The sequence below is a fragment of the Rana temporaria genome, chromosome 1, assembly GCF_905171775.1.
Source record: "Rana temporaria chromosome 1, aRanTem1.1, whole genome shotgun sequence".
In the NCBI taxonomy this organism is placed as follows: domain Eukaryota; kingdom Metazoa; phylum Chordata; class Amphibia; order Anura; family Ranidae; genus Rana; species Rana temporaria.
The window spans coordinates 258,440,397-258,464,839 of record NC_053489.1 but is presented as its reverse complement, the minus strand read 5'-3'; the positions used below and the strand labels follow the sequence as shown (position 1 = coordinate 258,464,839).

At 42.9% G+C, this 24,443-nt stretch overlaps 1 protein-coding gene across 1 annotated transcript in view; it reads right to left on the bottom strand.

Moving 5' to 3' along the window:
- Window positions 1–2,295: 2,295 nt before the first annotated feature.
- Window positions 2,296–24,443, bottom strand: part of SPTLC1 (serine palmitoyltransferase long chain base subunit 1) — an 84,853-nt gene continuing 62,705 nt past the window's right edge. The window contains exons 7-12 of the mRNA XM_040354797.1: window positions 23,643–23,738; window positions 22,613–22,709; window positions 12,578–12,632; window positions 5,654–5,771; window positions 3,916–3,989; window positions 2,296–2,973 (exon numbers count right to left, since the gene is read on the bottom strand). Coding sequence (XP_040210731.1) covers window positions 2,880–2,973; window positions 3,916–3,989; window positions 5,654–5,771; window positions 12,578–12,632; window positions 22,613–22,709; window positions 23,643–23,738 — 534 coding nt within the window. The 3' untranslated portion in view covers window positions 2,296–2,879. The remainder of the gene's footprint in view (window positions 2,974–3,915; window positions 3,990–5,653; window positions 5,772–12,577; window positions 12,633–22,612; window positions 22,710–23,642; window positions 23,739–24,443) is intronic.

Genomic DNA, 24,443 nt, shown 5'->3' with positions numbered 1-24,443 from the left:
ATTTAAAAAATTCTACAAGTTGCATGTTTTGAGTTACAGAGGAAGTCTAGGGCTAGAATTATTGCTCTCGCTCTAACAATCGCGGCAATACCTCACGTGTTGTTTGAACAGGATGGGCGGAAGGGACGTTTTGACGTTGCTTCTGCCCTGCAGTGGTATGGAGACAGGTTGGGGCCATCTTCCCCTTGCTCATCTCCAGGCCACCGACGTAAGAGGGTCCAATCACCTCCCCCGCTGCCGACAGCTCCGGTAAGTTTTATTTTTATCTTTTATAAAAGGAATAGTACAAAAAAAAAAAATGTATTACTCAGATAAGTACATTATCTAGATCGGTACTCATTAATTTGATCTGTCCGACTTTTTCTGCTCATCAGCCATCCTTTTTTTTTTTGTGTATTTTATGTGTTGCCCAAGACAATTCATCTTTTCCCAATGTGGCCCAATAAAGCCATAAGGTTGGACTCACCTGCGTTTAAATAAACTAGGCCAACCTCCTTGGGATCCCACATCCTATATTTTTCAAGATAGCCAATTGTGAAAAGCAGAATGGACAACCATATGTATTCTTGATGACTTGTATATGTCATGGTCTGAGGCACGCTGAAGCTTTTGGATACTGCAGACAGACAGACAGACAGACAATGTATACAAACCAGTGTTTACAGTGGCCTGGGTCTGTGATGATAGTTATCAAATCACAGTTAAAAGAATATAGCGTCAAGAGTTTCTACCTGTAAAAGTAGCTTAGAATCCCTGGGTACATTAAAAAGGCTAATGCTTTTAAAGACACGCTTCTGTACCTTTTAGGTGTGTGGATGTAAACCTGTGTTTTGTTCAGACAGGAAGTCCTATTACTGCTTAGAAACAGTTCAATTGGTACTGCCCATGTCTTGGAAGTCCTCATTGTTAAGGAATGTTCCATTTCAATGCTGAAACAGGGACAAAAAGTCTCTACATCATTTTGTTTGGTCAAAGTGTATTTCCATGTTTGCAGCTGAATTGGGATGGCACCTACTTTCTATTTGTTACATATTCTCATAGCATAACTTATTTTAAACATTTTACTTGCTCTTCTGAAACTCCAAAACTTAAGGCGTTGTAAAGGTAAGTGTCAGGACGCCCACTGACACACAGCTCCTCTCAGAGAGAGCCTGGAAATTAATGTTAACTCTGTCTGTACTGGGGTAGCAGAACTCATGATCAATTGTAAACGATATTTGTCCATTGTCTGCCCTAACAAACGTTAAAGATCTAGAAGCTGGGCTTCTACATTTTACATTAATGAGGGGAAACTCAGTGGGGTTCATTTACTAAACCTGGAGTGTGCAAAATCTGGTGCAGCTCTGCATAGAAACCAATCAGCTTCCAGATTTTATTGTCAAAACCTAATTGAACAAACTGAAGTTAGAAGCCGATTGGCTACCATGCACAACTGCAGCAGTTTCACAAAAAGATTTATTATTTTTTTCCAAAAAAATACAAAAAAAAGGGATGAACTGGAAGCGCCACACCAGAGTCTGAGTGCGTGAGTTTTAGTAAAGCTCCCCTCAGTGTGTTCCTCTGTCAGTGGAGACAGACTGAGTTTTTTCATTTCAAATTGCTCAGAATAGATAGTTGCTTATAGTATGCCCGATGCCTGCTCCAAGCCAACTAGAAAGTTTTAACTAAAAAGTAAAAAAATATTTAAAAGAAGATACTTTTAAGTATGGTAAGTGAATAGGAACACATAGCAAACATATAACTGTGTTTTCTGAAATTTGGCTGCAAAAGTGGAAATACACTTAAATTTTCCCTAGATTGGGTTTAACAAAAATCTGTGTAGTACAGACTGAAATCTTTTCCCAAAACATCAACAAATTTTAAAAAAGGTGCACAGATACCAACAGAACACCTTTGTGAAAATATTATTTGCAGGATGTTTAAGTCTGCTATTCTAGGTCTTCCTTATAAGATTGACTGGGTCGGCAAACATTGATAATTCACACTTATTGCATTCAATAATTATCTTAAACGTTTCTGAATAGAATACACTTTCTCTCATTGGGTTTAATCAATACAACTCAGGTTTGTAAAAAATAAAAACACTGTTTGGTTCCTATCACTTGCAGGAAAGCCCAGTGCTATAACCTCAGACTCTATGCTATACTTTGTGTTGATGGAATTGTAAATTGTTCACTGAAAGTTTATGGCAGCGACATATTGTCGCTTTCAAGCGTAATGAAATCACAGTGCTTTACACCAAAAAAATGGAGCTTACAGTAACATTAAAAAAAGTGATGATAGAAGACTATGATGTAGGAAAATGCATTAGTTTATAAAAGTGTGTAAATCTATATTTTTATACACAAATAAAATTAACATCTCAAATTATTCTTGGTTTTAATTGGAAGCAGTGAATGAATACACCCCGAAATCAGTGCATTATGTATATCCAAATGGGTATATATCTGTATATTAATATACAGCTGAAATATTTACATCCCCACTGACTGCTGACACATACAGTTTGCATTTTGTAATAAAAGAAACATTAAAATTTCCAAAGTGATGCTATCGTGCACTTGCAGATATACGACAGGGAATAAGTCACCTTTTATTTCTGTAAACAGTTCTTAAAAAAGTAGAAAAATCACAGCGCAACAGCAGTAAAAAAAGGCACAAAACAACATAAGTGCATGTACCACGATTTGGTTTTCTGCTATATTTGTTCGGCAGTTTTCCTGCCTATTCTCCCCCTTAGTCCCGGAATGTACGCTGCTCTAACATTTCATCATTAGATATGCAAGCACTTCGGTCTGGATTCGTTATACCGTTGAAGACATTACCATCGTCAGGACAAGCTCAAAATTACGAGAGATGCATTGTCCCCAGAAAAATATTTAATTTAGTATTAATGATGTAGCTTGCTTGACCACAGAGGCAGCTGTTTTCAGTTCTTCATCGGTTTGTTCTACGGTGACTATCACTCTTATGCTGCAAAACACACAAAAAATAGAATGTTTTAAGATAATATAAAATAGATGTTTAAATATGTGATGTGCACAGACTACAGGAGTTTACCTGTCCAGAAGATTTTCTAGTACAGGGCATTTGTTTTTGTATAGGTTTATGATGAGACAACTCTGAAGATAATCAATACTGAACTAATACTGAAGTGTCACTCATGTATTGAACCCTGGTGTTTAAACATCCAGACTACCACTTTAGACATTAAAAACATTTTCTTCGCTAGCATTTAACCACCTGCCCACAATGTACTGTAGATGGGCAGCTCGTACAGGCATGTTAGGGCGTGCACATGTGAGGAAAAAAAAAAAAATGAGGCTGGCGTGGACTTTGCTAGTTTGAATCTTGCGTCAGTTTTTAATTGAAAACATCAAATTTATTGGTCCAAAGATAACCTGTCACCTACATTTTCCAATGTTTCCCATTTTCATAGACAGAATAATCAAAACTATGGTGGAAATTTACAGAAAAAAAAAAAAACTTTCAGCTGGCATTATTCCCAGAGGTGGGAACGGTTTGGTTGCTTGAACATGAGAAACAAAAAAGCAGGTGACTGCTGAAGGTAACTGCTGAACCTTTGTTTCCATTGGAGCGATTTGTCATGCGATTTGACAGGACTAGTCGCAGCCTATTGCTGACAATAGCACCGTTTCAATCGGCACCGTACCCATTTGCAAAAGTAGTTCCTGCACTATTTTTGCCAATTTCGGGCACAAATGCCTTTTAAGTAGGGCCTGAAATGGCGCCGATCTGCTACTTTGAAATCGTGTTACATTACTTGAAGTAGCACAATTTGAAAGTAGCATCAATGTGAACCAGGGCTTAATCTTGAATATTTGTTTTTAGCATTATTGTAAAGTAGTAACAATCCCTACTGAAAATACAACTACTAAAAGTACAAATACTAACCTTGGTGGTGGAAGATATTTTTCTTCTTTTTCCAAATAACGAGCTTGGGTTAAGGCAATTTTTCTATTCATGCACTGCAAAACAAATTAATTAATTATGATTAAGGTATTCTAAAAGATATTGCATAGCAAATAGAACAATGCATCATATAAGCAATATCTATTTTTCCTAGGGCAAGAACTACTTACTGTCCCTTCTACTCTAGATACGTGATGAGAGCATCAATCATACACTTGTGCTGCTCTCTCTCCATGCCAATTGCTTGTTTATTGAGTGACCTTGGGATAGATATTGATGTCTATGAACACCCTAAAACTGGCCATACTCTCTTACATTGTAAGCTCTAACAAGCAGGGCCCTCTGGCGGGTGCTGCTGTCAGAATACAGTGTCATTAGGGGGTGATGAAGGAATTCCTCAATCCACCTTGTTTGTGGAGAACCTAACAGTGTATGGCCAGCTTTAGCAACCACAGACATCTTGGAAAGAGAGGGGAAAAAAATAAATAAAAAAATCCACAAAGAAATCATTCAAACCTGTTCTCTTATGATGATGAATACTGCACTTCATTATTGTAAACTGAAGGAGCTCTAGATAATATCTTAGTTAACACATAGTATAAAAATTGTGAAACTACTCAAAATTATTATTTTTTCTTTTAAACGGTTTGTCAAATAAATTTTGAGGCAGTACCAATAAAAATAAAAAAAAAGGAGTAGAAGAATCTGAGCTCCCCCAGCTGTTACCCTTTGCCTTACCCAGGAGGGACAACTCCCTGCCCAGCTCTCCTTTGCCGGTTGTGTAAATGCTTGAAGGGCATTACAGGAATTTGCTGCTGAACATTAGAGGAGTCTGATCAATAATATACATTGATTCTTTACAGCATGCTATGGACCTGTTGTGAAGTTATGTAAATAAAAGTCCCAGCAGGCCATTTAAAATTTTATTAAGCTCCAATACTGCTCAATAATTATGGCTGTACTTATATAAAGTCTATTTCCTCAGTGAGAGCAAAATGGTCTTCATTTGTTATTTAGCCTATAGTCTCTCTGCCCAGAGCATGCTGGGACTTATTTTACAACTTTGAGCCCTACATTGGATTTGTCATATACTGTACATCACTGCCCTGGAATTAGAATGAGACAATAGTAGCCTTTATCGGAAAGGTATCTGGCTGACAATATATTCCCTCTAACCACCTCCAAAAACCAAACCCCATAATCTACAACCTTCAAGGAGGGGGACACATTTTAAGAAAAAAGATCTCAATCCAAGATCTTGGGTATCAGGAGATTCACTGCACACTTTGTGGACTTACAATAGAGAGACTAAGAATTTGAGGTCCTCTTTTGGGAAGTTAATGACAACACTAAACTCACTTTCACATTAATCCTTATACCCAGTTTCAATAAAACAATGTTGCGGGTGTGTACTGATCCTTATTCCTAGATGAAGTCAACAATGATTTAGCCAAGCCATTTATTAAAGAAAACCACAGTATGACACAGAAACTACAGCCTATGTCACGGGAGAGGGATCACATTTCATCATCCTATGGCAAGGGGTATTTCTGTGTAAAATCACAACACTAGTCCCAAAGGATATGGTTGAAAGGGTCAAGGAAATGTCTGCTGGATCTGGCAATGATTAGTGTCAGTTATTATAATACTTTGTCTTTGTACATATGTGGGAGTTTACAATCAGTCAGAGCATAAATCAATGGTCATTTACAGCACTTACATGATCTACAATATCTTGTAGCAGTTTCACATCTTTTTCCCGGCATCCGGTGCTGTTCTCTAACTGCAGGTGAAATGCGGGGGAGAAGCTCTCTCCCACAACTTTCAAACCCTGAATACTGAATAAAACAAATATAAAAGTCAAAAGGATTATTTACAGAAAAACTCAGTTTACTGAAAGACAAAAAAAAAAAAAAGTGTCATCTAGATGTATGGCAAAGCTTATCACTGGACAGATTTTCATGAAGCGGTAAGACATTTTTTTCTACGAGAGCCTTCTGGTGTTAAGCCCCTACAGTGAGGGGAAAAAAGTATTTGATCCCCTGCTGATTTTGTATGTATGCCCATGACCAAAAAAATTATAAGTCTATAATTTTAACGGTAGGTTTATTTTAACAGTGAAAGACAGAACAAAAATATCCAGAAAAACGCATTTTTAAAAAGTTTTAAATTGAATGGCATTTTAATGAGTGAAATTTGTATTTTCTCCCTTATCAGCAAGATTTCTGGTTACTGGGTGTCCTCTATACAGGTAACGAGCTAAGATTAGGAGCACTCTTGTAAAAAAAAAAAAAAAAAAACACCCAAAGGCCGGGTTCACACTAGTCCGACAAACGCTCCGACATTGGGAGCTCATGTCGCATGACTTGTGAAAATTAATGTTTCCATATGGGAGCCGTCTTAACTGGTCCGACACATGTCGGAGCGACTTTGCAAATGCTCCCTGTACTACTTTGGTCCGACTTTGATCCTACTTCACTCCATTGAATATCATTGAAGTAGGATCAAAGTCGGATTGCAGTCTTGCACGCTCCGACTTTGGCATGCGACTTGTACTCTGCTGATCTTGAGGGGGAACTCCACGGCAAATTTTAACAAAAAAAAAACGGCATGGGTTCCCCTCTAAGAGCATACTAGGCCCATGGGTCTGGTGCGAATTTAAAGGGGAACCCCCTACGCCGAAAAAACGGCCTGGGGGTCCCCCCAAAATCCATACCAGACCCGTATCCGAGCAGCAGCCCGGCCGGTCAGGAAAGGGGGAGGGGACGAGCGAGCGGACCCCCCCCATCCTTAACCGTGCCAGGCCGCATGCCCCCAACATGGGGAGGTAGGTGCTCTGGGGCAGGGGGGCGCCCTGCGGCCCCCCCCACCCCAAAGCACCCTGGCCCCCATGTTGATGAGGACAGGGCCTCTTTCCGACAATCCTGGCCGTTGGGGTCTGCGGGCGGGGGGCTTATCAGAATCTGGGAGCCCCCTTTAACAAGGAGGCCCCCAGATACCGGCCCCCCACCCTAGGTGAATGAGTATGGGGTACATCGTACCCCTACCCATTCACCTGGAGGAAAAGAGTAAAAAAAAATAAACACACTACACAGGTTTTTAAAATATTTTATTAGTCATCTCCGGGGGTCTTCTTCCGACTTCGGGGGTCTTCTGTCTTCTCCGCTCTCTTTTTCTGCTCGCCGCGCTCCCCGGTTCTTCTCCCGCTCTCCGGTGCCTTCTGCCGGCGACGAGGAAGAAGACGATGGAGGAAGCCCGGGCTGGCTGCTGCCGCTAGTAAAAGAACTACAAAGAAGATGGCAGCGGCGGCGCAGCCCGGCAGAAGGCACCGGAGAGCGGGAGAAGAACCCGGGAAGCGCGGAGAGCAGAAGAAGAGAGCGGAGAAGACATAAGAAGACCCCCAAAGTCAGAAGAAGACCCCGGGAGAGCGGAGAAGTCGGAAGAAGACCCCCGAAACTGACTAATAAAATCTTTTAAAAACCTGTGTAGTGGGTTTATTTTATTTTTGACACTTTTCCTCCAGGTGAATGGGTAGGGGTACGATGTACCCTATACTCATTCACCTAGGGTGTGGGGGAGAGCTGGATGACAGAGGGTGACCTCATTCACCTAGGGTGAATGAGGTCAGATTACGTGCTTCTGTCATCCAGCTCTCCCCCACACCTTCCCTCTCCTCCAGCCTAGAAACAGCAATGCATTTCCCCTGAAGCTGCTCCTTCCCTCTTTGTTTAACCCTTTCGCTGAATCGCTGCCAGAGTAGTTTTTGCGTTTTTTTGCACACGTTTAAAAAAAAAACACTTTCAGCCCTTCATTTTACACAAACCCCCAAAACATTATATATTTTCTGAAAGCAGATATCCTATAGAATAAAACTGTGATAGTACCAAATTTTTTATGTCACACAATATTAACGCAAAGGTCTAGGAAATGCAAAATTTCTGTAAAAAACACATTAATTTTAGGGCAAACAAATGCAATACACTACCCAAATCTTTTGTAAAATATAAAAGACAATGTTGCACTGAGTAAATAGATACATGTCAAACCCTAAATTTGCATGCACCATGAAATGGTGAGAATTTTTAGTACCCTATATGTTCTACAGGTGACGCTCTCAAAGCCCCCTGTAGGTCATCAGTTTAGTGTTATGGAGAAGGTCCAATGCTAGAATTACTGCTCTCACTTTGGCATGTGCAGTGATATGATTCAATGTGTATTGCAATCAAAATTGTGCTTAGATGTAAAAAAAAATTTGCAACCAAAATGTTTTACTTAACTTTTTTTCCCCCATTACATAGGGGACAAAAAATTCCCTATGTGATGATTTTTTTAGGCGACGGGTTCTCTTTGATGACCCTCTGGGCTCCACTAAATGTTTTGCAATGCAGATGGCATTGCAAAACATTGCTTCTCGGCTATGCTAGCCAGGGACTGACCCGGGAAGTGATGTCATAGATGTCACTTTCCAGGTCACAGCAAGAAGGGGAGGAGAGCAGACTTGTCCACTCTTCTCTCTCCCTCCACCTGCCATGTCGGTCCTGGACCCACAGATGAGCAAGCAGAGCCTGGAAACCATGGCGGGCACAGCAGCGATGGTAAGGGGGGTGTGTGTGAGAAATTGGGCGGCAGCGTAGCCACCCAAAGGCTCCCACCTGACAAGCAAGAGTCTGCCTGTCAGTTTTACACACTGGACCGGTGGCTGCAGCCACCGGATTTTGTGTAAAATCCACCGCTGTAAGGTCTGTATTGGGGTTTATATGCACCTTCACCTGTACAGACAAACATCCTTGCACCGGCCCTGACAGCCAGCGATGACAGGAGGGGTTAAGCAATGTTAGCCCATCCTCTATGCTGCAATAATTTTACGCATTGCCCGCGGAAGATGCTCTGCCTTCTGCATAGCCCACAGGTAGGTGTGTCTGACAGGTGAGCATTACCAGCGGCAGGAAAGATAGGTCACCAGTTGGTCCGGAGTCCAAGGAGCCACAGACTGGCAGGGGAAGCCCCGCTCCCACATGTGTTGCGATTTCTCCCACCAGTGCAGAATCTGTTCAGGGTGCTGGTGATGATGGCGGTCTGAGGTCCTGTGATCAAGGCGACACCAATGACTGCACACACGCACTTGCAATGCAAACTGACACATGACCACTCTTGTCCATCACTCAGCCGGTACATGCACACAACTAGTCTTCCATATGGCCGGACCAGCTGTTTAATCTGTTGACACTTAGATGCACTTGTCTAATAAAAACCCAGTGTATTTATAAATGATTTACTTTTATTCCTGCACACATTGAATGCATTGTAAGTGTTTAAATGTTTTTATTCACATTTGAGTAGTACCCATTAAAATAATTTTGGTCAGTAGTTTTCTATAATTGGAACTGGTACTTAAAAGAAAAAAAAGAAAACGAAAAAGAAAAGAAAAAACAGGTTTATATCTCCTGTTTTTTCCATTTGAATTTTTTTTTTTTTTTTCATGTTTTGAATAAAGACATCGTTTTTTGAGGAGTGCGGCGATCCAGGATTTTTCTTTCATCTCATGGTAATTGAGCACAGCCAGCACCCTCTTGGTTTGTTGGGACGGAAGCAATGGGGATTGATTGTTTTTAGAGCGGTATACTTTTCTTCTTTATATCTCCTGTGATGCTGCCCCCTCCTGTCCCCCTGCCCCTTACATGACAGCCCCTACCTAGGAGGATTGGTAATTTCCAATGTCTGTGTGAACTGAGTGACACTGCCCCCCTCCTGTCCCAATGCCCAGATGCCTCTCTCCTGTCACAATGGAGGGTTTGGCAGGAGGATTGGGGGGGGGGGGGGGGAAGTGCGTAAATTTTTTTGCCTAAGCAGACAAAAATCCATGCATCAGCCCTGAACGTGCCAATGGACCTGGTATTAGCTGTTGCAGCAGTGAACACAACTGCCAAGAGAAAAACTATTTGCCATAAATGTATATACTTACAAACAATAGTAAAATGGCATCTTTTGGCAAAGAATTATGCATGTAGATTTCTTTTAATATACCAGAAAAAAAAATAAGTCTGGCTTTGTTTCAATATATTGTAATTTGTGCACATCAGGAGTAAAGGAGGTCATGGCAATATCCCTCTACAATGAAAGGAGTTGCCAGTTGCATTAAAGGGGTTGTAAAGGTTTGTTTTTTATTTTCTAAATAGGTTCCTTTAAGCTAGTGCATTGTTGGTTTACTTACTCTTTCCTTCGATTTCCCTTCTAAATGTTTTTTTTCTTTGTTTTCTTTGTCTGAATTTCTCACTTCCTGTTCCTCCTCAGTAAGCTGTTCTGGCTGACTAACCCCCATGGATGATGGGAGCAAGCTTATTGAGGAGAAACAGAAAGTGAGAAATTCAGACAAAGAGAAAAAACATTTAGAAGGGAAATGGAAGGAAAAGGTAAGTGAACCAACAATGCACTAGCTTAAAGCAACCTATTTAGAAAAAAAACCTTTACAACCCCTTTAACTGGCTTTCCTCTATTTGGGGTTCTGAAAAAAAATACTGTTAAAATAATCACTATTTTTGGTAATGGCAAACCTGAAGGCAAGAAATATCCAGCACAGTTATGGATGCTTGTCCCTTTCAAATGCCTCTGTTTAATAATGTGTTACCCAGTTACGAAGTTACATTCAGTACAGTGAGTCCCCTACATATGATCCTTCGAATTGCGAACTTTCAAACACACGAACATGTCTTTGCACAGTTTTTTTTTCATTCAACCAAGCGGGCTGAACGAAAAAAAACTGACAGATCGCCGTACCGAAACAATGTTGGTGTAGGGATCTCCCCAGCTGTGCTATGGTTTTCTGACAGGGGGACGCCCCAAGCCAGAACACACTGATCAGCGCTCGTAGCCTTTGTCTGCAAGCACAGATCTTTGTTGGACTTACGAATGAGCTCTTGGAACGGAACTCGTTCGTAAGTAGAGAACTTACTGTAGTCATTTAATGGAAATTCTAAGTATAAAATTCAAAACAGGTAATTTTTACGGATTTATTTTATAGCTCAAACTTTGACCATTACTTTCTGAGGTTTGTTATGTATGTTTCAAGCTGTTAACATGCAAAACTTTTAGAGCTCCTGTACTCCCTGGAGTGTCCAAGATTACAATGATTACAGAATCCTGCACAAGGTCAGAAGAAATGCGATGATGACTGAACAGTGACCTCACCAGCAGCCTTAAAGTGAGGATAATGCTGCTGGACCATTATTGCTGTAAGTAGTCTGAAGTTTCCCACAACCTCCAGGCAATCCCCAGTCATTAATGAAGCGCAAGGAAAAATTACAGACAGCTAGAAAAGGATTGCTGAAGGTTTTTGGTTGGTCACATGGGATTGGAGACATCTGCCACATTTTTTGCGAAGACTGCAGTTGCCTAAGGCTTTGAGCCAAAACAATCTCAATGAGAGAACACCACCACTTACACAGATGAACTTGCTTTTAGTTCAAAAGGATATGTGAAAATCTTGTGTCTGCAATCTAAGACCCTGTTGCTGTTAATTACAGATAACAGAAGGTGTAAAAAAAAAAAATGAAAAGGAAATATGCTTAACCACTTCAACTCCGGAAGGTTTTACCCCCTTAACGACCAGAGCAGTTTTTACTATTTGGCACTGCGCTAAATTAACTGGTAATTGCGCGGTCATACAATCCCAAACAAAATGTATGTCCTTTTTTCCCACAAATATAGCTTTCTTTTAGTGGTATTTGATCATCTCTGGGATTTTTATTTTTTGCAATATATAAAAAAAATATTTAGTCATACATTTAGGCCAAAATGTATTTAGCCACATGTCTTGGGTAAAAAAAAAAAAAAAAAAAAGAAATTCAATAAGCGTATTTTTATTGGTTTGCGCAAAAGTTATAGGGTCTACAAACTATGGTACATTTTCTGGAATTTATGTAGCTTTTAGTTTATGACTGCCCATCTAATTTCTGGAGGTGCTAAAATGGCAGGGCAGTACAACCCCCCCCCCCCCCCAAATTACCCCATTTTGAAAAGTACACTCCACAAGGAAATTGCAGAGAGGCATGTTGAGCTCATTGAATATTTTTTTTTTTTTTTTTTTTTATCACAAGTGATTGAAAAATGACAACCCCCCCCCCCAAAAAACAAAAAACACACTGCTGTATCGGGGATACCACATGTGTAAGACTTTTTGGGTGCCTAGTCATGTACAGGAAACCAAAAACGTACATTTCTTTTATTGGGATTTTGTGTGATAGATGAACATAAAAGTGGCAGGAAAGGGATAAAGGTTTTTCAAAATATTTTACAAATATATGAAAAGTGTGGTGTGCATTTGTAATCAGCCCCCTGAGTCCACTTTGTAGAACCACCTTTCACTGCAATTACAGGTGCAAGTCTTTTTGGGGATGTCTCTACCAGCTTTGCACATCTAGAGAGGGTGACATTTTTGCCCAAAATAGCTCAAGCTCTGTCAGATTGGGTGGAAAGTGTCAGAATAGCAATTTTGAAGTCTTAACACAGATTCTCAATTGGATTCAAGTCTGGACTTTTACGTTTTCGGTTGCACCATGACAAAATGAGAAAAATGTCAAGGGGTATGAATGCTTTTTCAAGACACTGTATCAACTGGAATACACCAAATACCGCAGCATATACTCACCCTTGCAATGCTTTGTGGATGCGCTTGCACTTCTCTCTCAAAGTATAGAAGATTTCTGTTGAAAAATCAAGGTGATGTGTTAAAATGTTCTGGCAACAACACACCAGCATAAAAACAATGTATATAAATACTGTAAAAAAAAAAGCCTCTGCACTTATGCATACCCCAATATTGGAGTTTTAAAATGGCAAAATTAGGGTCTCCAAACCCAAGATTAAAAATGTATAATTGCAGTGTATCAGTCCTTATATGAGGACTACATTTGTTTTTTCCTTTATATTCTTACCTGATAATCCTGCCAGGAACACAATTGTCCTGGGGTGAAAACACTCAATCGCTGTACTGAATCTATGTACCGTATCTATGGAGGAGCAACATTGTCACCAGAAGACAGATGTGTTCGGACTAAACAACACCTCCTCTCCCTAACATATAGGGAAGATGCCATGTAGTTTACACTAGGAAGGCTGATAACACTGCTTAACCACTTAAGCCCCGGACCAATATGCTGGCTAAAGACCCAAGGTGTTTTTACAGTTCGGGACTGCGTCGCTTAAACAGACAATTGCGCGGTCGTGCGACGTGGCTCCCAAACAAAATTGGCGTCCTTTTTTCCCCACAAATAGAGCTTTCTTTTGGTGGTATTTGATCACATCTGCGGTTTTTAGTTTTTGCGCTAGAAAACAAAAATAGAGCGACAATTTTGAAAAAAATGCAATATTTTTTACTTTTTGCTATAATAAATATCCCCCAAAAACATATATAATTATTTTTTTTTCCCTCAGTTTAGGCCGATACGTATTCGGCCCCGTACAGACGACCAAACATGTCTGCTGAAACTGGTCTGCGGGCCAGTTTCAGCAGACATGTCCGGTCGTGTGTAGGCCCGAGCGTGCAGGATTCCAGCAAACATTTGCCCGCCGGGCCTTTTCCCAGCGGACAAATATTCCTGGACTTGTTTTAAAACAGTCCGCTGGAATCCTGCCCGCTCGGACATGTTCGGTCGTCTGTACAGACCTACCGTACATGTCCGAGCGCCCGCCATCCCTCGCATGCGTCGAATGACTTCGACGCATGCGTGGAAGCATTTAACTGGCAGGCCCGCCCACGTCGCCGCGTCATTGTCGCGGCGACACCGCGTCATCGACGCGGCGACACCGCTGACGCGCCCCGCGTATTGTTTACGCGAGGCTTTCTGTACGATGGTTAGTACAGCCATCGTACAGAAAGCCCCGGGCAGACATGTACGGTGAAAACGGTCCGGCGGACCGGTTTCATCGTACATGTTTGCTGGTGTGTACACGGCCTTATTCTACCTATTTTGGGTAAAAAAAAAAAAAATCGCAATAATCGTTTATCAGTTGGTTTGCGCAAAATTTATAGCGTTTACAAAATAGGGGATAGTTTTATTGCATTTATATTTTTTTTACTACTAATGGCGGCGATCAGCGATTTTTTTCGTGACTGCGACATTATGGCGGACACTTCGGACAATTTTGACACATTTTTGGGACCATTGTCATTTTCACAGCAAAAAATGCATTTAAATTGCATTCTTTATTGTGAAAATGACAGTTGCAGTTTGGGAGTTAACCACAGGGGGCGCTGTAGGAGTTAGGGTTCACTTTGTGAGTGTTTAGGGGGGTGTGGCTGTAGGTGTGACGTCATTGATCGTGTCTCCCCTATAAAGGGGATGACGCGATCGATACGCCGCCACAGTGAAGCACGGGGAAGCCGTGTTTACAGATGGCTCTCCCCGTTCTTCAGCTCCGGGGACCGATCGGAGCTTCGGACCGGGTCGCGCGACCCACGGCTGGGTACAAGTACAGGACGTGTGTATATATACGTGCTTGTGCCCAGCCGTGCCATTCTGCCAACGTATATGTGCAGGAGGCGGTCCGGAAGTGGTTAATGCAGCGTGCACCGAGGACACAAAACAGTACTGGATTTCTGGCAGGATCAGCAAGTATTTTTTTGCACCTGTAAAAAACAAATAAGAAAACATTTAACCACTAAAGGACCGCCTCCTGCACATTTACGTCGGCAGAATGGCACGGCTGGGCACATGCACGTGCTGTGCCATTGTCCAGCCGTGAGTCTTTGCTGTGAAAATTACAATGGTCCCAAAAATGTGTCAAAATTGTCCGAAGTGTCCGCCATAATGTCGCAGTCACGAAAAAAATCGCTGATCGCCACCATAAGTAGTAAAAAAAATAAAAATAAAAAATAATGCAATAAAACTATCCCCTATTTTGTAAACGCTATAAATTTTGCGCAAACCAACCGATAAACGCTTATTGCGATTTTTTTTTACCAAAAATAGGTAGAAGAATACGTATCGGCCTAAACTGAGGAAAAAAATACCAGTTACACTTACGGTAGCTGTTTTTCTGTAAGTCTTACAGGACGGCACCTTGAGAGTAGACTGGCTCCACCTGACAGGAAACACAATCAGAAAGAGGTTTAAAAGCCCCGCCCCTCCCCGTGCACCTCAGTTAGTGATAAAGTAACCACCATAAGAGCACGGGAACCAGTATATAAAAATACAAACCATATAAATTCCTCAGGGTGGGAAATAGGCCTGCCGTCCTGTAAGACTTACAGAAAAACAGCTACCGTAAGTGTAACTGGTATTTTCTCAAGTCGTCTTCCAGGACGGCACCTTGAGAGATAAGCAAGTAACCCTCAGGCCTACCTTAGGGCGGGACAACTGCCTGCAGGATTCTTCTGCCAAACGTCAAGTCTTGGGGTGACAGAAGTTCCACTCGGTAGTGTTTGAGAAAGGTGTTCTGGCTTGACCACGTTGCTGATCTACAGATTTGTTCCACTGAAACTCCTGCTCTCTCTGCCCAGGAGGTTGCTATAGATCTCGTGGAATGTGCCTTGACTTTAGGTACTGTTTTGCCAGCTTTAATGCATGCTAATGAAATTGCCTGTCTTATCCACCTAGATATAGAGGCTCTAGATGCTTGGCAACCCTTTTTCTGTCCTGAAAAATTAATTAGCAAGTGAGATGAGCGTCTGAACTCGCTCACCCTTTCCAAATAACTTAACAAACAGCGTCTTACATCCAAACAGTGGAAGGTCTCTTCCCTTTCGTTCTGTGGATTTGCGCAAAATGAAGGAAGAATAATTTCTTGTGACCTATGAAATTTCGTTGCCACCTTAGGTAGGTACAGGGGATCCTGACTTAGGACTACCCTGTCTTCAAAAAGACGAAAATAAGGCTCTTTGATTGAGAGCGCCTGCATGTCTCCTATTCTTTTGGCCGTAGTAATAGCCAGAAGAAAGGAGAATTTAAATGTCAACAGCCTAACCGGAATGCTGTCTATCGGTTCAAACGGAGGTTTGGATAGATGGTCTAGAACCAAGGTGAGGTCCCAGGGGGGAACCCTGGAGATTTGAATAGGGGATAACCTATCCCTAGCCGACAGGAATCGCTTGATCAGCGGATCCAGGGCCAGCCTCTTGTCTAAAAAGTAGGACAAGGCGGCTACCTGTACTCTTAAGGTTCTTGTGGCTAGTCCTAGATCAACTCCTTCCTGGAGAAATTCCAGGATGACAGATATTTCAGGTAGTGGGGCTTGCCTGGCTGCACACCAGCGTGAAAAAACCCCCCAGGTCTTAGCATAGATTTTCCTAGTGACCTCCTTATGACTAGCCAAAAGGGTATTTATTACCTTCTCCGAACAACCTCTCCGCTGCAGGTTCCACCTCTCAAGTACCAGGCCGTCAGACTGAAAAAGTCGGGCTCTGGGTGAAAGATCGGTCCCTGCCGCAGAAGGTCCACTCGGACCGGGAGAGGAAGGGGGGGGAAGAACTGACCAACGTTCTAACATTGGGAACCAAGCTCTTTTGGGCCACTGGGGAGCGATCAGGATCAGCTTCCCCCGTGAGCGACTCAGTTTCTGTAGGACCCTTGGGATCAGACTCAGGGGAGGGAAAGCATAGGCCAGCTGAAATGTCCAGGCCTGGGCCAACGCATCCACACCCTCCGATCCCTGATCCCGGGAGAGGGAGAAGAACCTTTCTACCTTCCTGTTCTTCCTGTTCGCGAAGAGGTCTATCTCTGGGTTGCCGAAACGATGTCGAACCCAGACGAAGACTTCTCGATTTAATTCCCACTCCCCCTGGAGGATGGGTTGGCGGCTTAGAAAGTCCGCTTCTAAGTTTAGGACTCCCCTGATGTGGATTGCTGAAAGGGAGAGGACTCTCTGTTCTGCCCAACTCAGAATTTCTAAAGGACAGCCTTAGGAGGGAACGGGACCTGGTGCCTCCCTGGTGATTTATGAACGCCACCGTGGTTGCGTTGTCGGAGAGAATCTGTATTTCTTGGTTTATGACTCTCTCCTCGAACGCCTCCAAGGCCTTCCCGACCGCTAATAATTCGCGGAAGTTGGAAGAGGACCTGCTCTGTTGTCGATCCCAGCACCCCTGGGCCTGGAGACCCGACATGTGGGCTCCCCACCCCCAGGAGCTGGCATCCGTGGTTATCCTGAGAGGATTTGTCTGGTTCCATGGGAGGCCTTCCTCCAAATTCTGAGGAATGAGCCACCACCCCAGTGTGCATTTTACTGACTCCGGGATGCTGACCCTGGAGTCTAGGGATGAGTCCTTCCCGTCCCAGGAGGAGAGCAGGAAGGCCTGCAGGGATCTGTAATGAAGCTGGGCCCATGGGACCGCTGGGATGCATGAGGTCATCAGTCCCAGTAACCTCATGATCTGTCTGAGGGAAATTTCTATTGACCCCATGACGGACCTGACCACTGACCCGAGTCTCTGGATCTTGTCCTCTGGAAGAACCAGCTTTTTCTCTATGGAATCTATCAGGAATCCCAGATACATTTTTCTCTGTTCTGGGAGGAGAGAAGATTTTTCTCTGTTTACAATCCATCCCAAAGATTCCAGAGTAGTCAGGACGGTGGCCAGATCCGAGAGAAGGAGTTCTCGGCTGGGGTTGAAAAGCAGTAGGTCGTCCAGGTAGGGGACAAGGGAGATCCCTTTCAGATGTAGAAAGGCGACCACCTCTGCCAGGACCTTCGTGAAAACCCTTGGGCTGGAGGCCAGACCAAAGGGGAGTGCGGTGAACTGCCAGTGCTGAATCCCCTGAGGGGAGGCAATGGCAAATCGGAGGAACCTTTGATGGTCCCTGAAGACTGGGACATGGAGGTAGGCGTCCCTCAAGTCTATGGTTACCATAAAGACTCCTTCTAACAACAGTCCCTTGAGACTGTAAATGTTTTCCATGCGGAATTTCTTGTAGAGGAGAAAGGTATTTAAAGGTTTTAAATTTATGATCAATCGGAATTTCCCCGAAGGTTTGGGCACCATGAAAATATGTGAGTACACCCCCTGACCCTGTTGTCCTGGCGGAACTGGGATTATGACTGCCTGCTGAGCTAGATCTGTGACACTTCCCAGAAGGGCAGCTGCCTTGAGGGGATCTTGGGGTAGATGAGTGAGGAGAAATATTGGGGGGGGAAGTTGGCGGAATTCCAATCTGTAACCCTCCCTCACTATTTGCAGAATGTGAGGACTCCGTGTTATACTCTCCCAGGCTGGAAAAAATTGGGAGAGTCTTCCCCCGACTCTTAAGTCACTTGGAGTCCTTACCTGCGGGTTTGGGATCGGGGAAAAGGATACCCCCTTTTGGCTTATCCTTTCCCGCGATCCAACGCTTATTAAAGGCCGATCTTCGGTCAGAAGGTCGGTTTTTATTCTGGGGGCCTCGAAAAAATCTTCTCCTGTTAGGTCTAGGTTTTGGGGGGAACCGTTTCCCCTTTTCTGAGGCCCTAGTTAGAGCTTGATCAAGTCCTGCCCCAAAGAGAAGAGTACCTTCAAAGGGCAGGGCACATAGACGGGTCTTGGAAGCAAGATCACCTTCCCACGTCTTGAGCCATACCGCCCTTCTGGCGGCGTTGACGAGAGCACCCGTCTTAGCAGAGGATCGGACTGTTTCAATCGATGCGTCTGCAAGATAGGCAACCGCACTGCCTATGACTGTAAGAGAATCTCTAATTTCTTTAAACTTGGAGGTCTGAGGTACATGCTCCAGAAGTCTGGTTAACCAGGTATCTGCATTCCTAGCGATGCAGGAAGAGGCTAAAGCGGGTCCAAGGGCGGCCGTATTAGCCTCCCAGGCCCTGCGAAGGGAGGTGTCTGCCCGCCTGTCTAAGGAATCCTTTAAGTTCCCTGCATCTTCAAACGAGAGGTCAGACTGCCTGGAGAGTTGGGCTAGAGATGCATCTAGTTTAGGAGTTTTAAACAAAGTATTTTCTAACTCCTCCTTAAAGGGACAGCGCCTCTTCCAGGTCTTGTACCTTAGTAGTTTCTTTTCAGGCTCAGCCCATTCCCTCAGAACTATATCTTTAAGTGACTGATGGACTGGGATAACCTTTGGCTGGGGTTTAGCTAAACCCTGGTACATTCTGTCCTGAGGTGACACCAGCTCTGCTGGCTGCTGGATCCCCTCAGAGGCATAGACAGCAGACAGCAGACCCCCCATGTCATCTGTAGAAAAAATATATTTGCCTGATCTGGCATCCTCATCCTCATCCTCAGAATGACTATCAACTACCCCATCTTCTGGAGCCTCTGAATCTTCGGTGTCAGATAGGAGAGACTCCCTAGCCCTGGAAACTCGTGGCACTGGGGTGGATGAGCTCTCTTGAGAAGAGGGGCCGGCTGCTATGGGCTCAGGATCCCTATTTTTTAAGGTGTCCTTAAATTCCTTTAATGTGGAGAGCATTTGGGATTAGACAGCTAGGAATTCTTTCATAATCAGGGAAGTTTCCTTTGCTGTCAATTTTTGTATGCATTTGGCACAAAGAAGTTTGGAGTAATCTGCAGCCAGCTTAATGCTACAGTTACCACACCTCTTGGTTTTGGAAGTGTGTTTTAGGGAGAGAATAGCAGCTTCCCCCTGGGCAGAAACCTCCTCCCCTGTAAGGGGAGAGAAAAAATATATCACAGTTCAAACATCAAGTGTGAGAGGAGAGGAGAGGAGAGGGGGGGGGGGGGGGGGGGGGAGGACCCAGTCCAATATGCCCCCCTGACATTCTGAGGCAGACTCACCCTTGGTGGTGTCCTCGGCAGCGGCTGCTAGCGAACGATCCTCGCGCTCCATAGCGAAGTCGTGTAGGCGCCACTCTCCTCCTTGCTGCAGTGAGAACAGCGAGGAGCCGACGCCGCTGGCGGCCGCCATTTTGGTGAAGACCGGAAGCGGAACTTCGTCATCACCGCGCGCCGCCTGTGACGCGGCGTCGACTGCTGGCTCCATTCGAAAATGTCCCCGGGAGGACAGTACACCGGAGCCACGCTGAGGAAGCCCTCACACCCGCCCAGCAGGTAAGGGGTCCTGGAGGAGAGGGAACATGGCCACATAGGAGTACTGGAATAGCCACTATCCCAGGGATTCCTACAGAAAGGAAAGAAGGGGGGTATTGTTTGCAATCTTCCTCCCCCCCCCCTATCACACGGGGAAAACCCCCCGGGACAGGCATTACACCTTTTAGCTGAGGCAGGGACGGCCCCCAGGACCCACTGCTCAGTACCCGGAGGGGGACCACCAGCCCCAGGCCTTAGGTCTGATAAAAAATAACAAACTGTTTCGCTGGTGGGAAACACAATCAATAACTGAGGTGCACGGGGAGGGGCGGGGCTTTTAAACCTCTTTCTGATTGTGTTTCCTGTCAGGTGGAGCCAGTCTACTCTCAAGGTGCCGTCCTGGAAGACGACTTGAGAAAATGTTTTTTTTTATATATTTTTGGGGGATATTTATTGTAGCAAAAAGTAAAAAAAAAAAAAGATTTTTTTTCAAAATTGTCGCTCTATTTTTGTTTATAGCGCAAAAAATAAAAACCTCAGGAGGTGATCAAATACCACCAAAAGAAAGCTCTATTTGTGGGAAAAAAAGGACGCCAATTTTGTTTGGGAGCCACGTTGCACGACCGCGCAATTGTCTGTTAAAGCGACGCAGTGCCGAATCGCAAAACCTGGCCTTTAGCTGCATTTTGGTCCGGGTCCTAAGTGGTTAAATGGTATATTTACCAGATTAAAACTGAGCAAATGAGAAGTTTGTGGTTAGGGTTTTCATATACCTTAAGTTAGCCAATAAAAGGGAATCACAAAAGTACAACGTTCTACATACTAAATGTCTATTTTTTTAAATATTATTATTGTATATTAGCACTGCTGCAATATTCCATGGCAATGTGTCTAGAATTACAATTTTACCAAAACCAAACAGATCATGCAACAATGACCAGCGTATGCCCCACCATGTCTGTCTTGCCTACTTGGCTTCCAAGCACATTTTTTATTTAAAGAGGAGGTCCGGGGGAAAAAATAAAAAAAATTAAAAGCCAGCAGCTACACATACTGCAGCTGCTGGCTTTTAATAAATGGGAGGTAGAGGAAAGAGGAGAGAGGAGGCACAGCGGTGACGTCACAGCCGCGGCCAGACTCCCAGGATACCTGTCAAAAGGTATCCTGTCCCCCCTCCCCCCCAAAAGGTGCCAATTGTGGCACCGGAGGGGGGGGGGAATCTGATGAGCGGAAGTTCCACTTTAGGGTGGAGCTCCGCTTTAAATATCACAAGAATGGCTAATGTAAGTAATACATTGTAGTTTTTATGGCAAAATCTATTACCTGAAAAAGTAGAATTTTAAATTTACTTAATTATTTGCCTAAACTTTAGGACCCAACTTCAGTGTTTTTTTCCCTGGGTGGATTGACTAATTGGGGAAGAGTTTTACTTTTCCGTTTTGATTTTCACCCTGTCGGGGTGATCTTTCCTCTCTTCCTGTCCCACTGACGCTTGTATAAAAACAGTGGGGGTGTCGTCACTGGGACAGAAAATCACTGACAGCTATAAAACATTATAAAAACAGCAATCACACGCAAAATGTGTTTTTATCTGCACCCCTGTTATATGCAGAGATTTTCCATAATTTCCTGAGGAGACTGAAAACAGCCATATATTGATATACATTTGGCCAGTTAAGTAGGGACTCTCTTAATTTCGATCCATGTATGGGCAGGCTGGTTGTACGGAAGTCATGTTTTTGCTGAACAATCGGCACCACCAGCTTTATCCGGCAACACTGATCAGTGTATTATGATGGCAGGGAAGGCATCCCTGCCATCAGAACACAATAGCACAGGGAGCGATTCCCTCACCCATATCAAGTGTGTGGATGGGGGAATTGGGTCACTTTTTTGTTGCCCTTGGTTGAATGAAAACAATAAATCAATTATTAAATGTATGGCCAGCTTAAAAAGGAAATCTTAATAGGTACATGGATGGCAATAAAACCCTGATAACAGCTCTAAAAGTTCCCCGTTCCATCATAATCAAAGACTCTGGCTGGAGTTGAAGCTCAGAATGTATTCGATTAATTCACTTGATCAAACCAAATAACAAAAAAAAAAAAAATCAACCTGTGTGTAAAGTTATCAGTTTCAATCCATCTTTATTATTTGTTGAATCTAAAAAGCAGCCATAGGGCAGCTCAATTTTTTTTTAATCAGGTTTTAAAATGGTTTAGTGTATTAAACAATAGGACTTAAACAAAAAATAAAGAAACAAGAAATAAACAAATATTTATGTGGCTTCCATAAGATTCCCTTAAATGTACATATTATAAACACAAATATACAGTATATGCCAAGTGTGCCAACATAAAAAATGCTAGCTGCCTGGCTGACAGGCCGATGCGCTGCATTCATTATTTATGGAGTCACCGACTATGAACAGGTATTACATAAACTTCCTGATCTGCTTCTGTCCCAGTGACTTGTCCAACTGAAATCAGAGTATCAGCATGATGGCTAAGCAACAGGAATATTCAATTTTGAATGTTTCAATTGTGATAAGTTCCCTTTGAATATGTTATATAAAATACTACAATTAACTGGCTCATAAAACAGAAACAACTTGTTAAAATGTTGAATGTATCAGGTACTTGATATCATGCACTGATGCAAAATAAATACAATTACTAAAATAAAAAAAAAATAAAAAAAAAAAGGTACCTGAGTTTTCCTCCATAATGTTAAGACCTTCAATGGCAGCTGAAGCCAACAAAGGAGGCAGAGAGGCTGAGAAGCAGTAGCCTTGTCCAGAAAGTCTCTGCAACAATTGAAGTTTAAACATTACAAGTCAAATTCACAATGTGGACATTTAAGATGCTGTCCATTGCCCTTTATAGTAGAAGTATTAATATTGAGGAATAGGATATACATACAGAGCCTAATCAAAGTGCTCATACGATGATCTCCCAATAAATAAAAAAGGGAAAATGTATTTCTTTGCTTACTAGGATAAGGCTGAATAAAAAGAAAAAATGACTGAAGGGGTTGAATTCCTAAAGGCTAACAGGTTGTTCACTTTGCAAAGGAATTTGCCCAAGAGCTTAGTGAATGAGGTGAAACTCTGCTGACTTCCATCATTCATTTTTTTTTCCTCACATGTGAATGGGTATTCATTGCAAAGAAAAACCTCACCACAATTATCAAGATCTGAGACATATTTCATTGCAAAAGTGAAAAGCCTCAATGCCATATACTTTAGGCTGCTCTGACAGCAGGGGACCACAAGCTGGGCACCACCATCATCTAGGAACACAGGTACTCAACCGGTAGTCTGTACCCAAGGGTGTGCCTCTATTGAGTTCAGGGGTACTTCTGTTTGTCAAAATATTTATCATTATGGCTTTTAGGGTATACGGGAAAAACATAAGAGGCCTTAGTAACAATTGGGGATACAGCTATAACATGAACATATGCCAAGAGGTTTTGGATTTGAATGACCTTCCCCCAAAAGTATATGTAGTCACTGGCTTTTACAAATGGGTGTACACTTTAAAAGAGAAATGCCACTTCTGCCACTTATAATCTCTGATATCTGTGTGGTTTTTCATTGGTTTTTGTATATTTTGTCAGTTACTAGTCTGGACAACAGTATGCCTTTGTAATGGTATAACATGTGTAGTTTGTAAATGCATATTTTCCCCCCCAAAAAAAGTTTAAATAAAAAATAAAAAACCTTCAAATGAATACAAACCTGGTGATCAATAACAAATGATCGGCCACAGCAAAAACCTCCAATTGAAGCCAAAGCATTCTCCATGTTTGCACTGATCAAATCAATGTCATCAATCTGTAGAAATTAATAAAAACAGTTGATATCTTTGATACAATCAACGGATTAAGAAGATCACAGGTCTTTACTACTCAAAATCTATATACTATTCATGCAGAAACTGGTGCTTTGAACTCCTTTTAATACAGGACATATGAACATTTAGCCAGACAATGTCTGCTGAAGGGGAGAGTAAAGCCTCGTACACACGATCAGTCCATCCAAAGAGAACCGACCGAAGGACCGTTTTCATCGGTTAACCGATGAAGCTGACTGATGGTCCGTCGCGCCTACACACCATCGGTTAAAAAAACGATCGTGTCAGAACGCGGAGACATAAAACACAAAACGAGGTGCTGAAAAAAAAACGAAGTTCAATGCTTCCAAGCATGCGTCGACTTGATTCTGAGCATGCGTGGATTTTTAACCGATGGTTATGCCTACCAACGATTGGTTTTGACCTATCGGTTAGGTATCCATCGGTTAAATTTAAAGCAAATTGGCTTTTTTTTAACCAATAGTTAAATAACCTATGGGGCCTACACACGATCGATGAAAACGGTCCATCATACCGTTGCCCTCTGTTTAACCTATCGTGTGTACGAGGCCTAAAGGTTCAGGTAGGCGAGGATGGGTTACGTTTTCCCAAATGTCAAAGTGCTGAGCTCCCTGCAGCAGATATCACTGGTGGTACGGTTTCAGTATGGGTCAATTTTAAGGGAT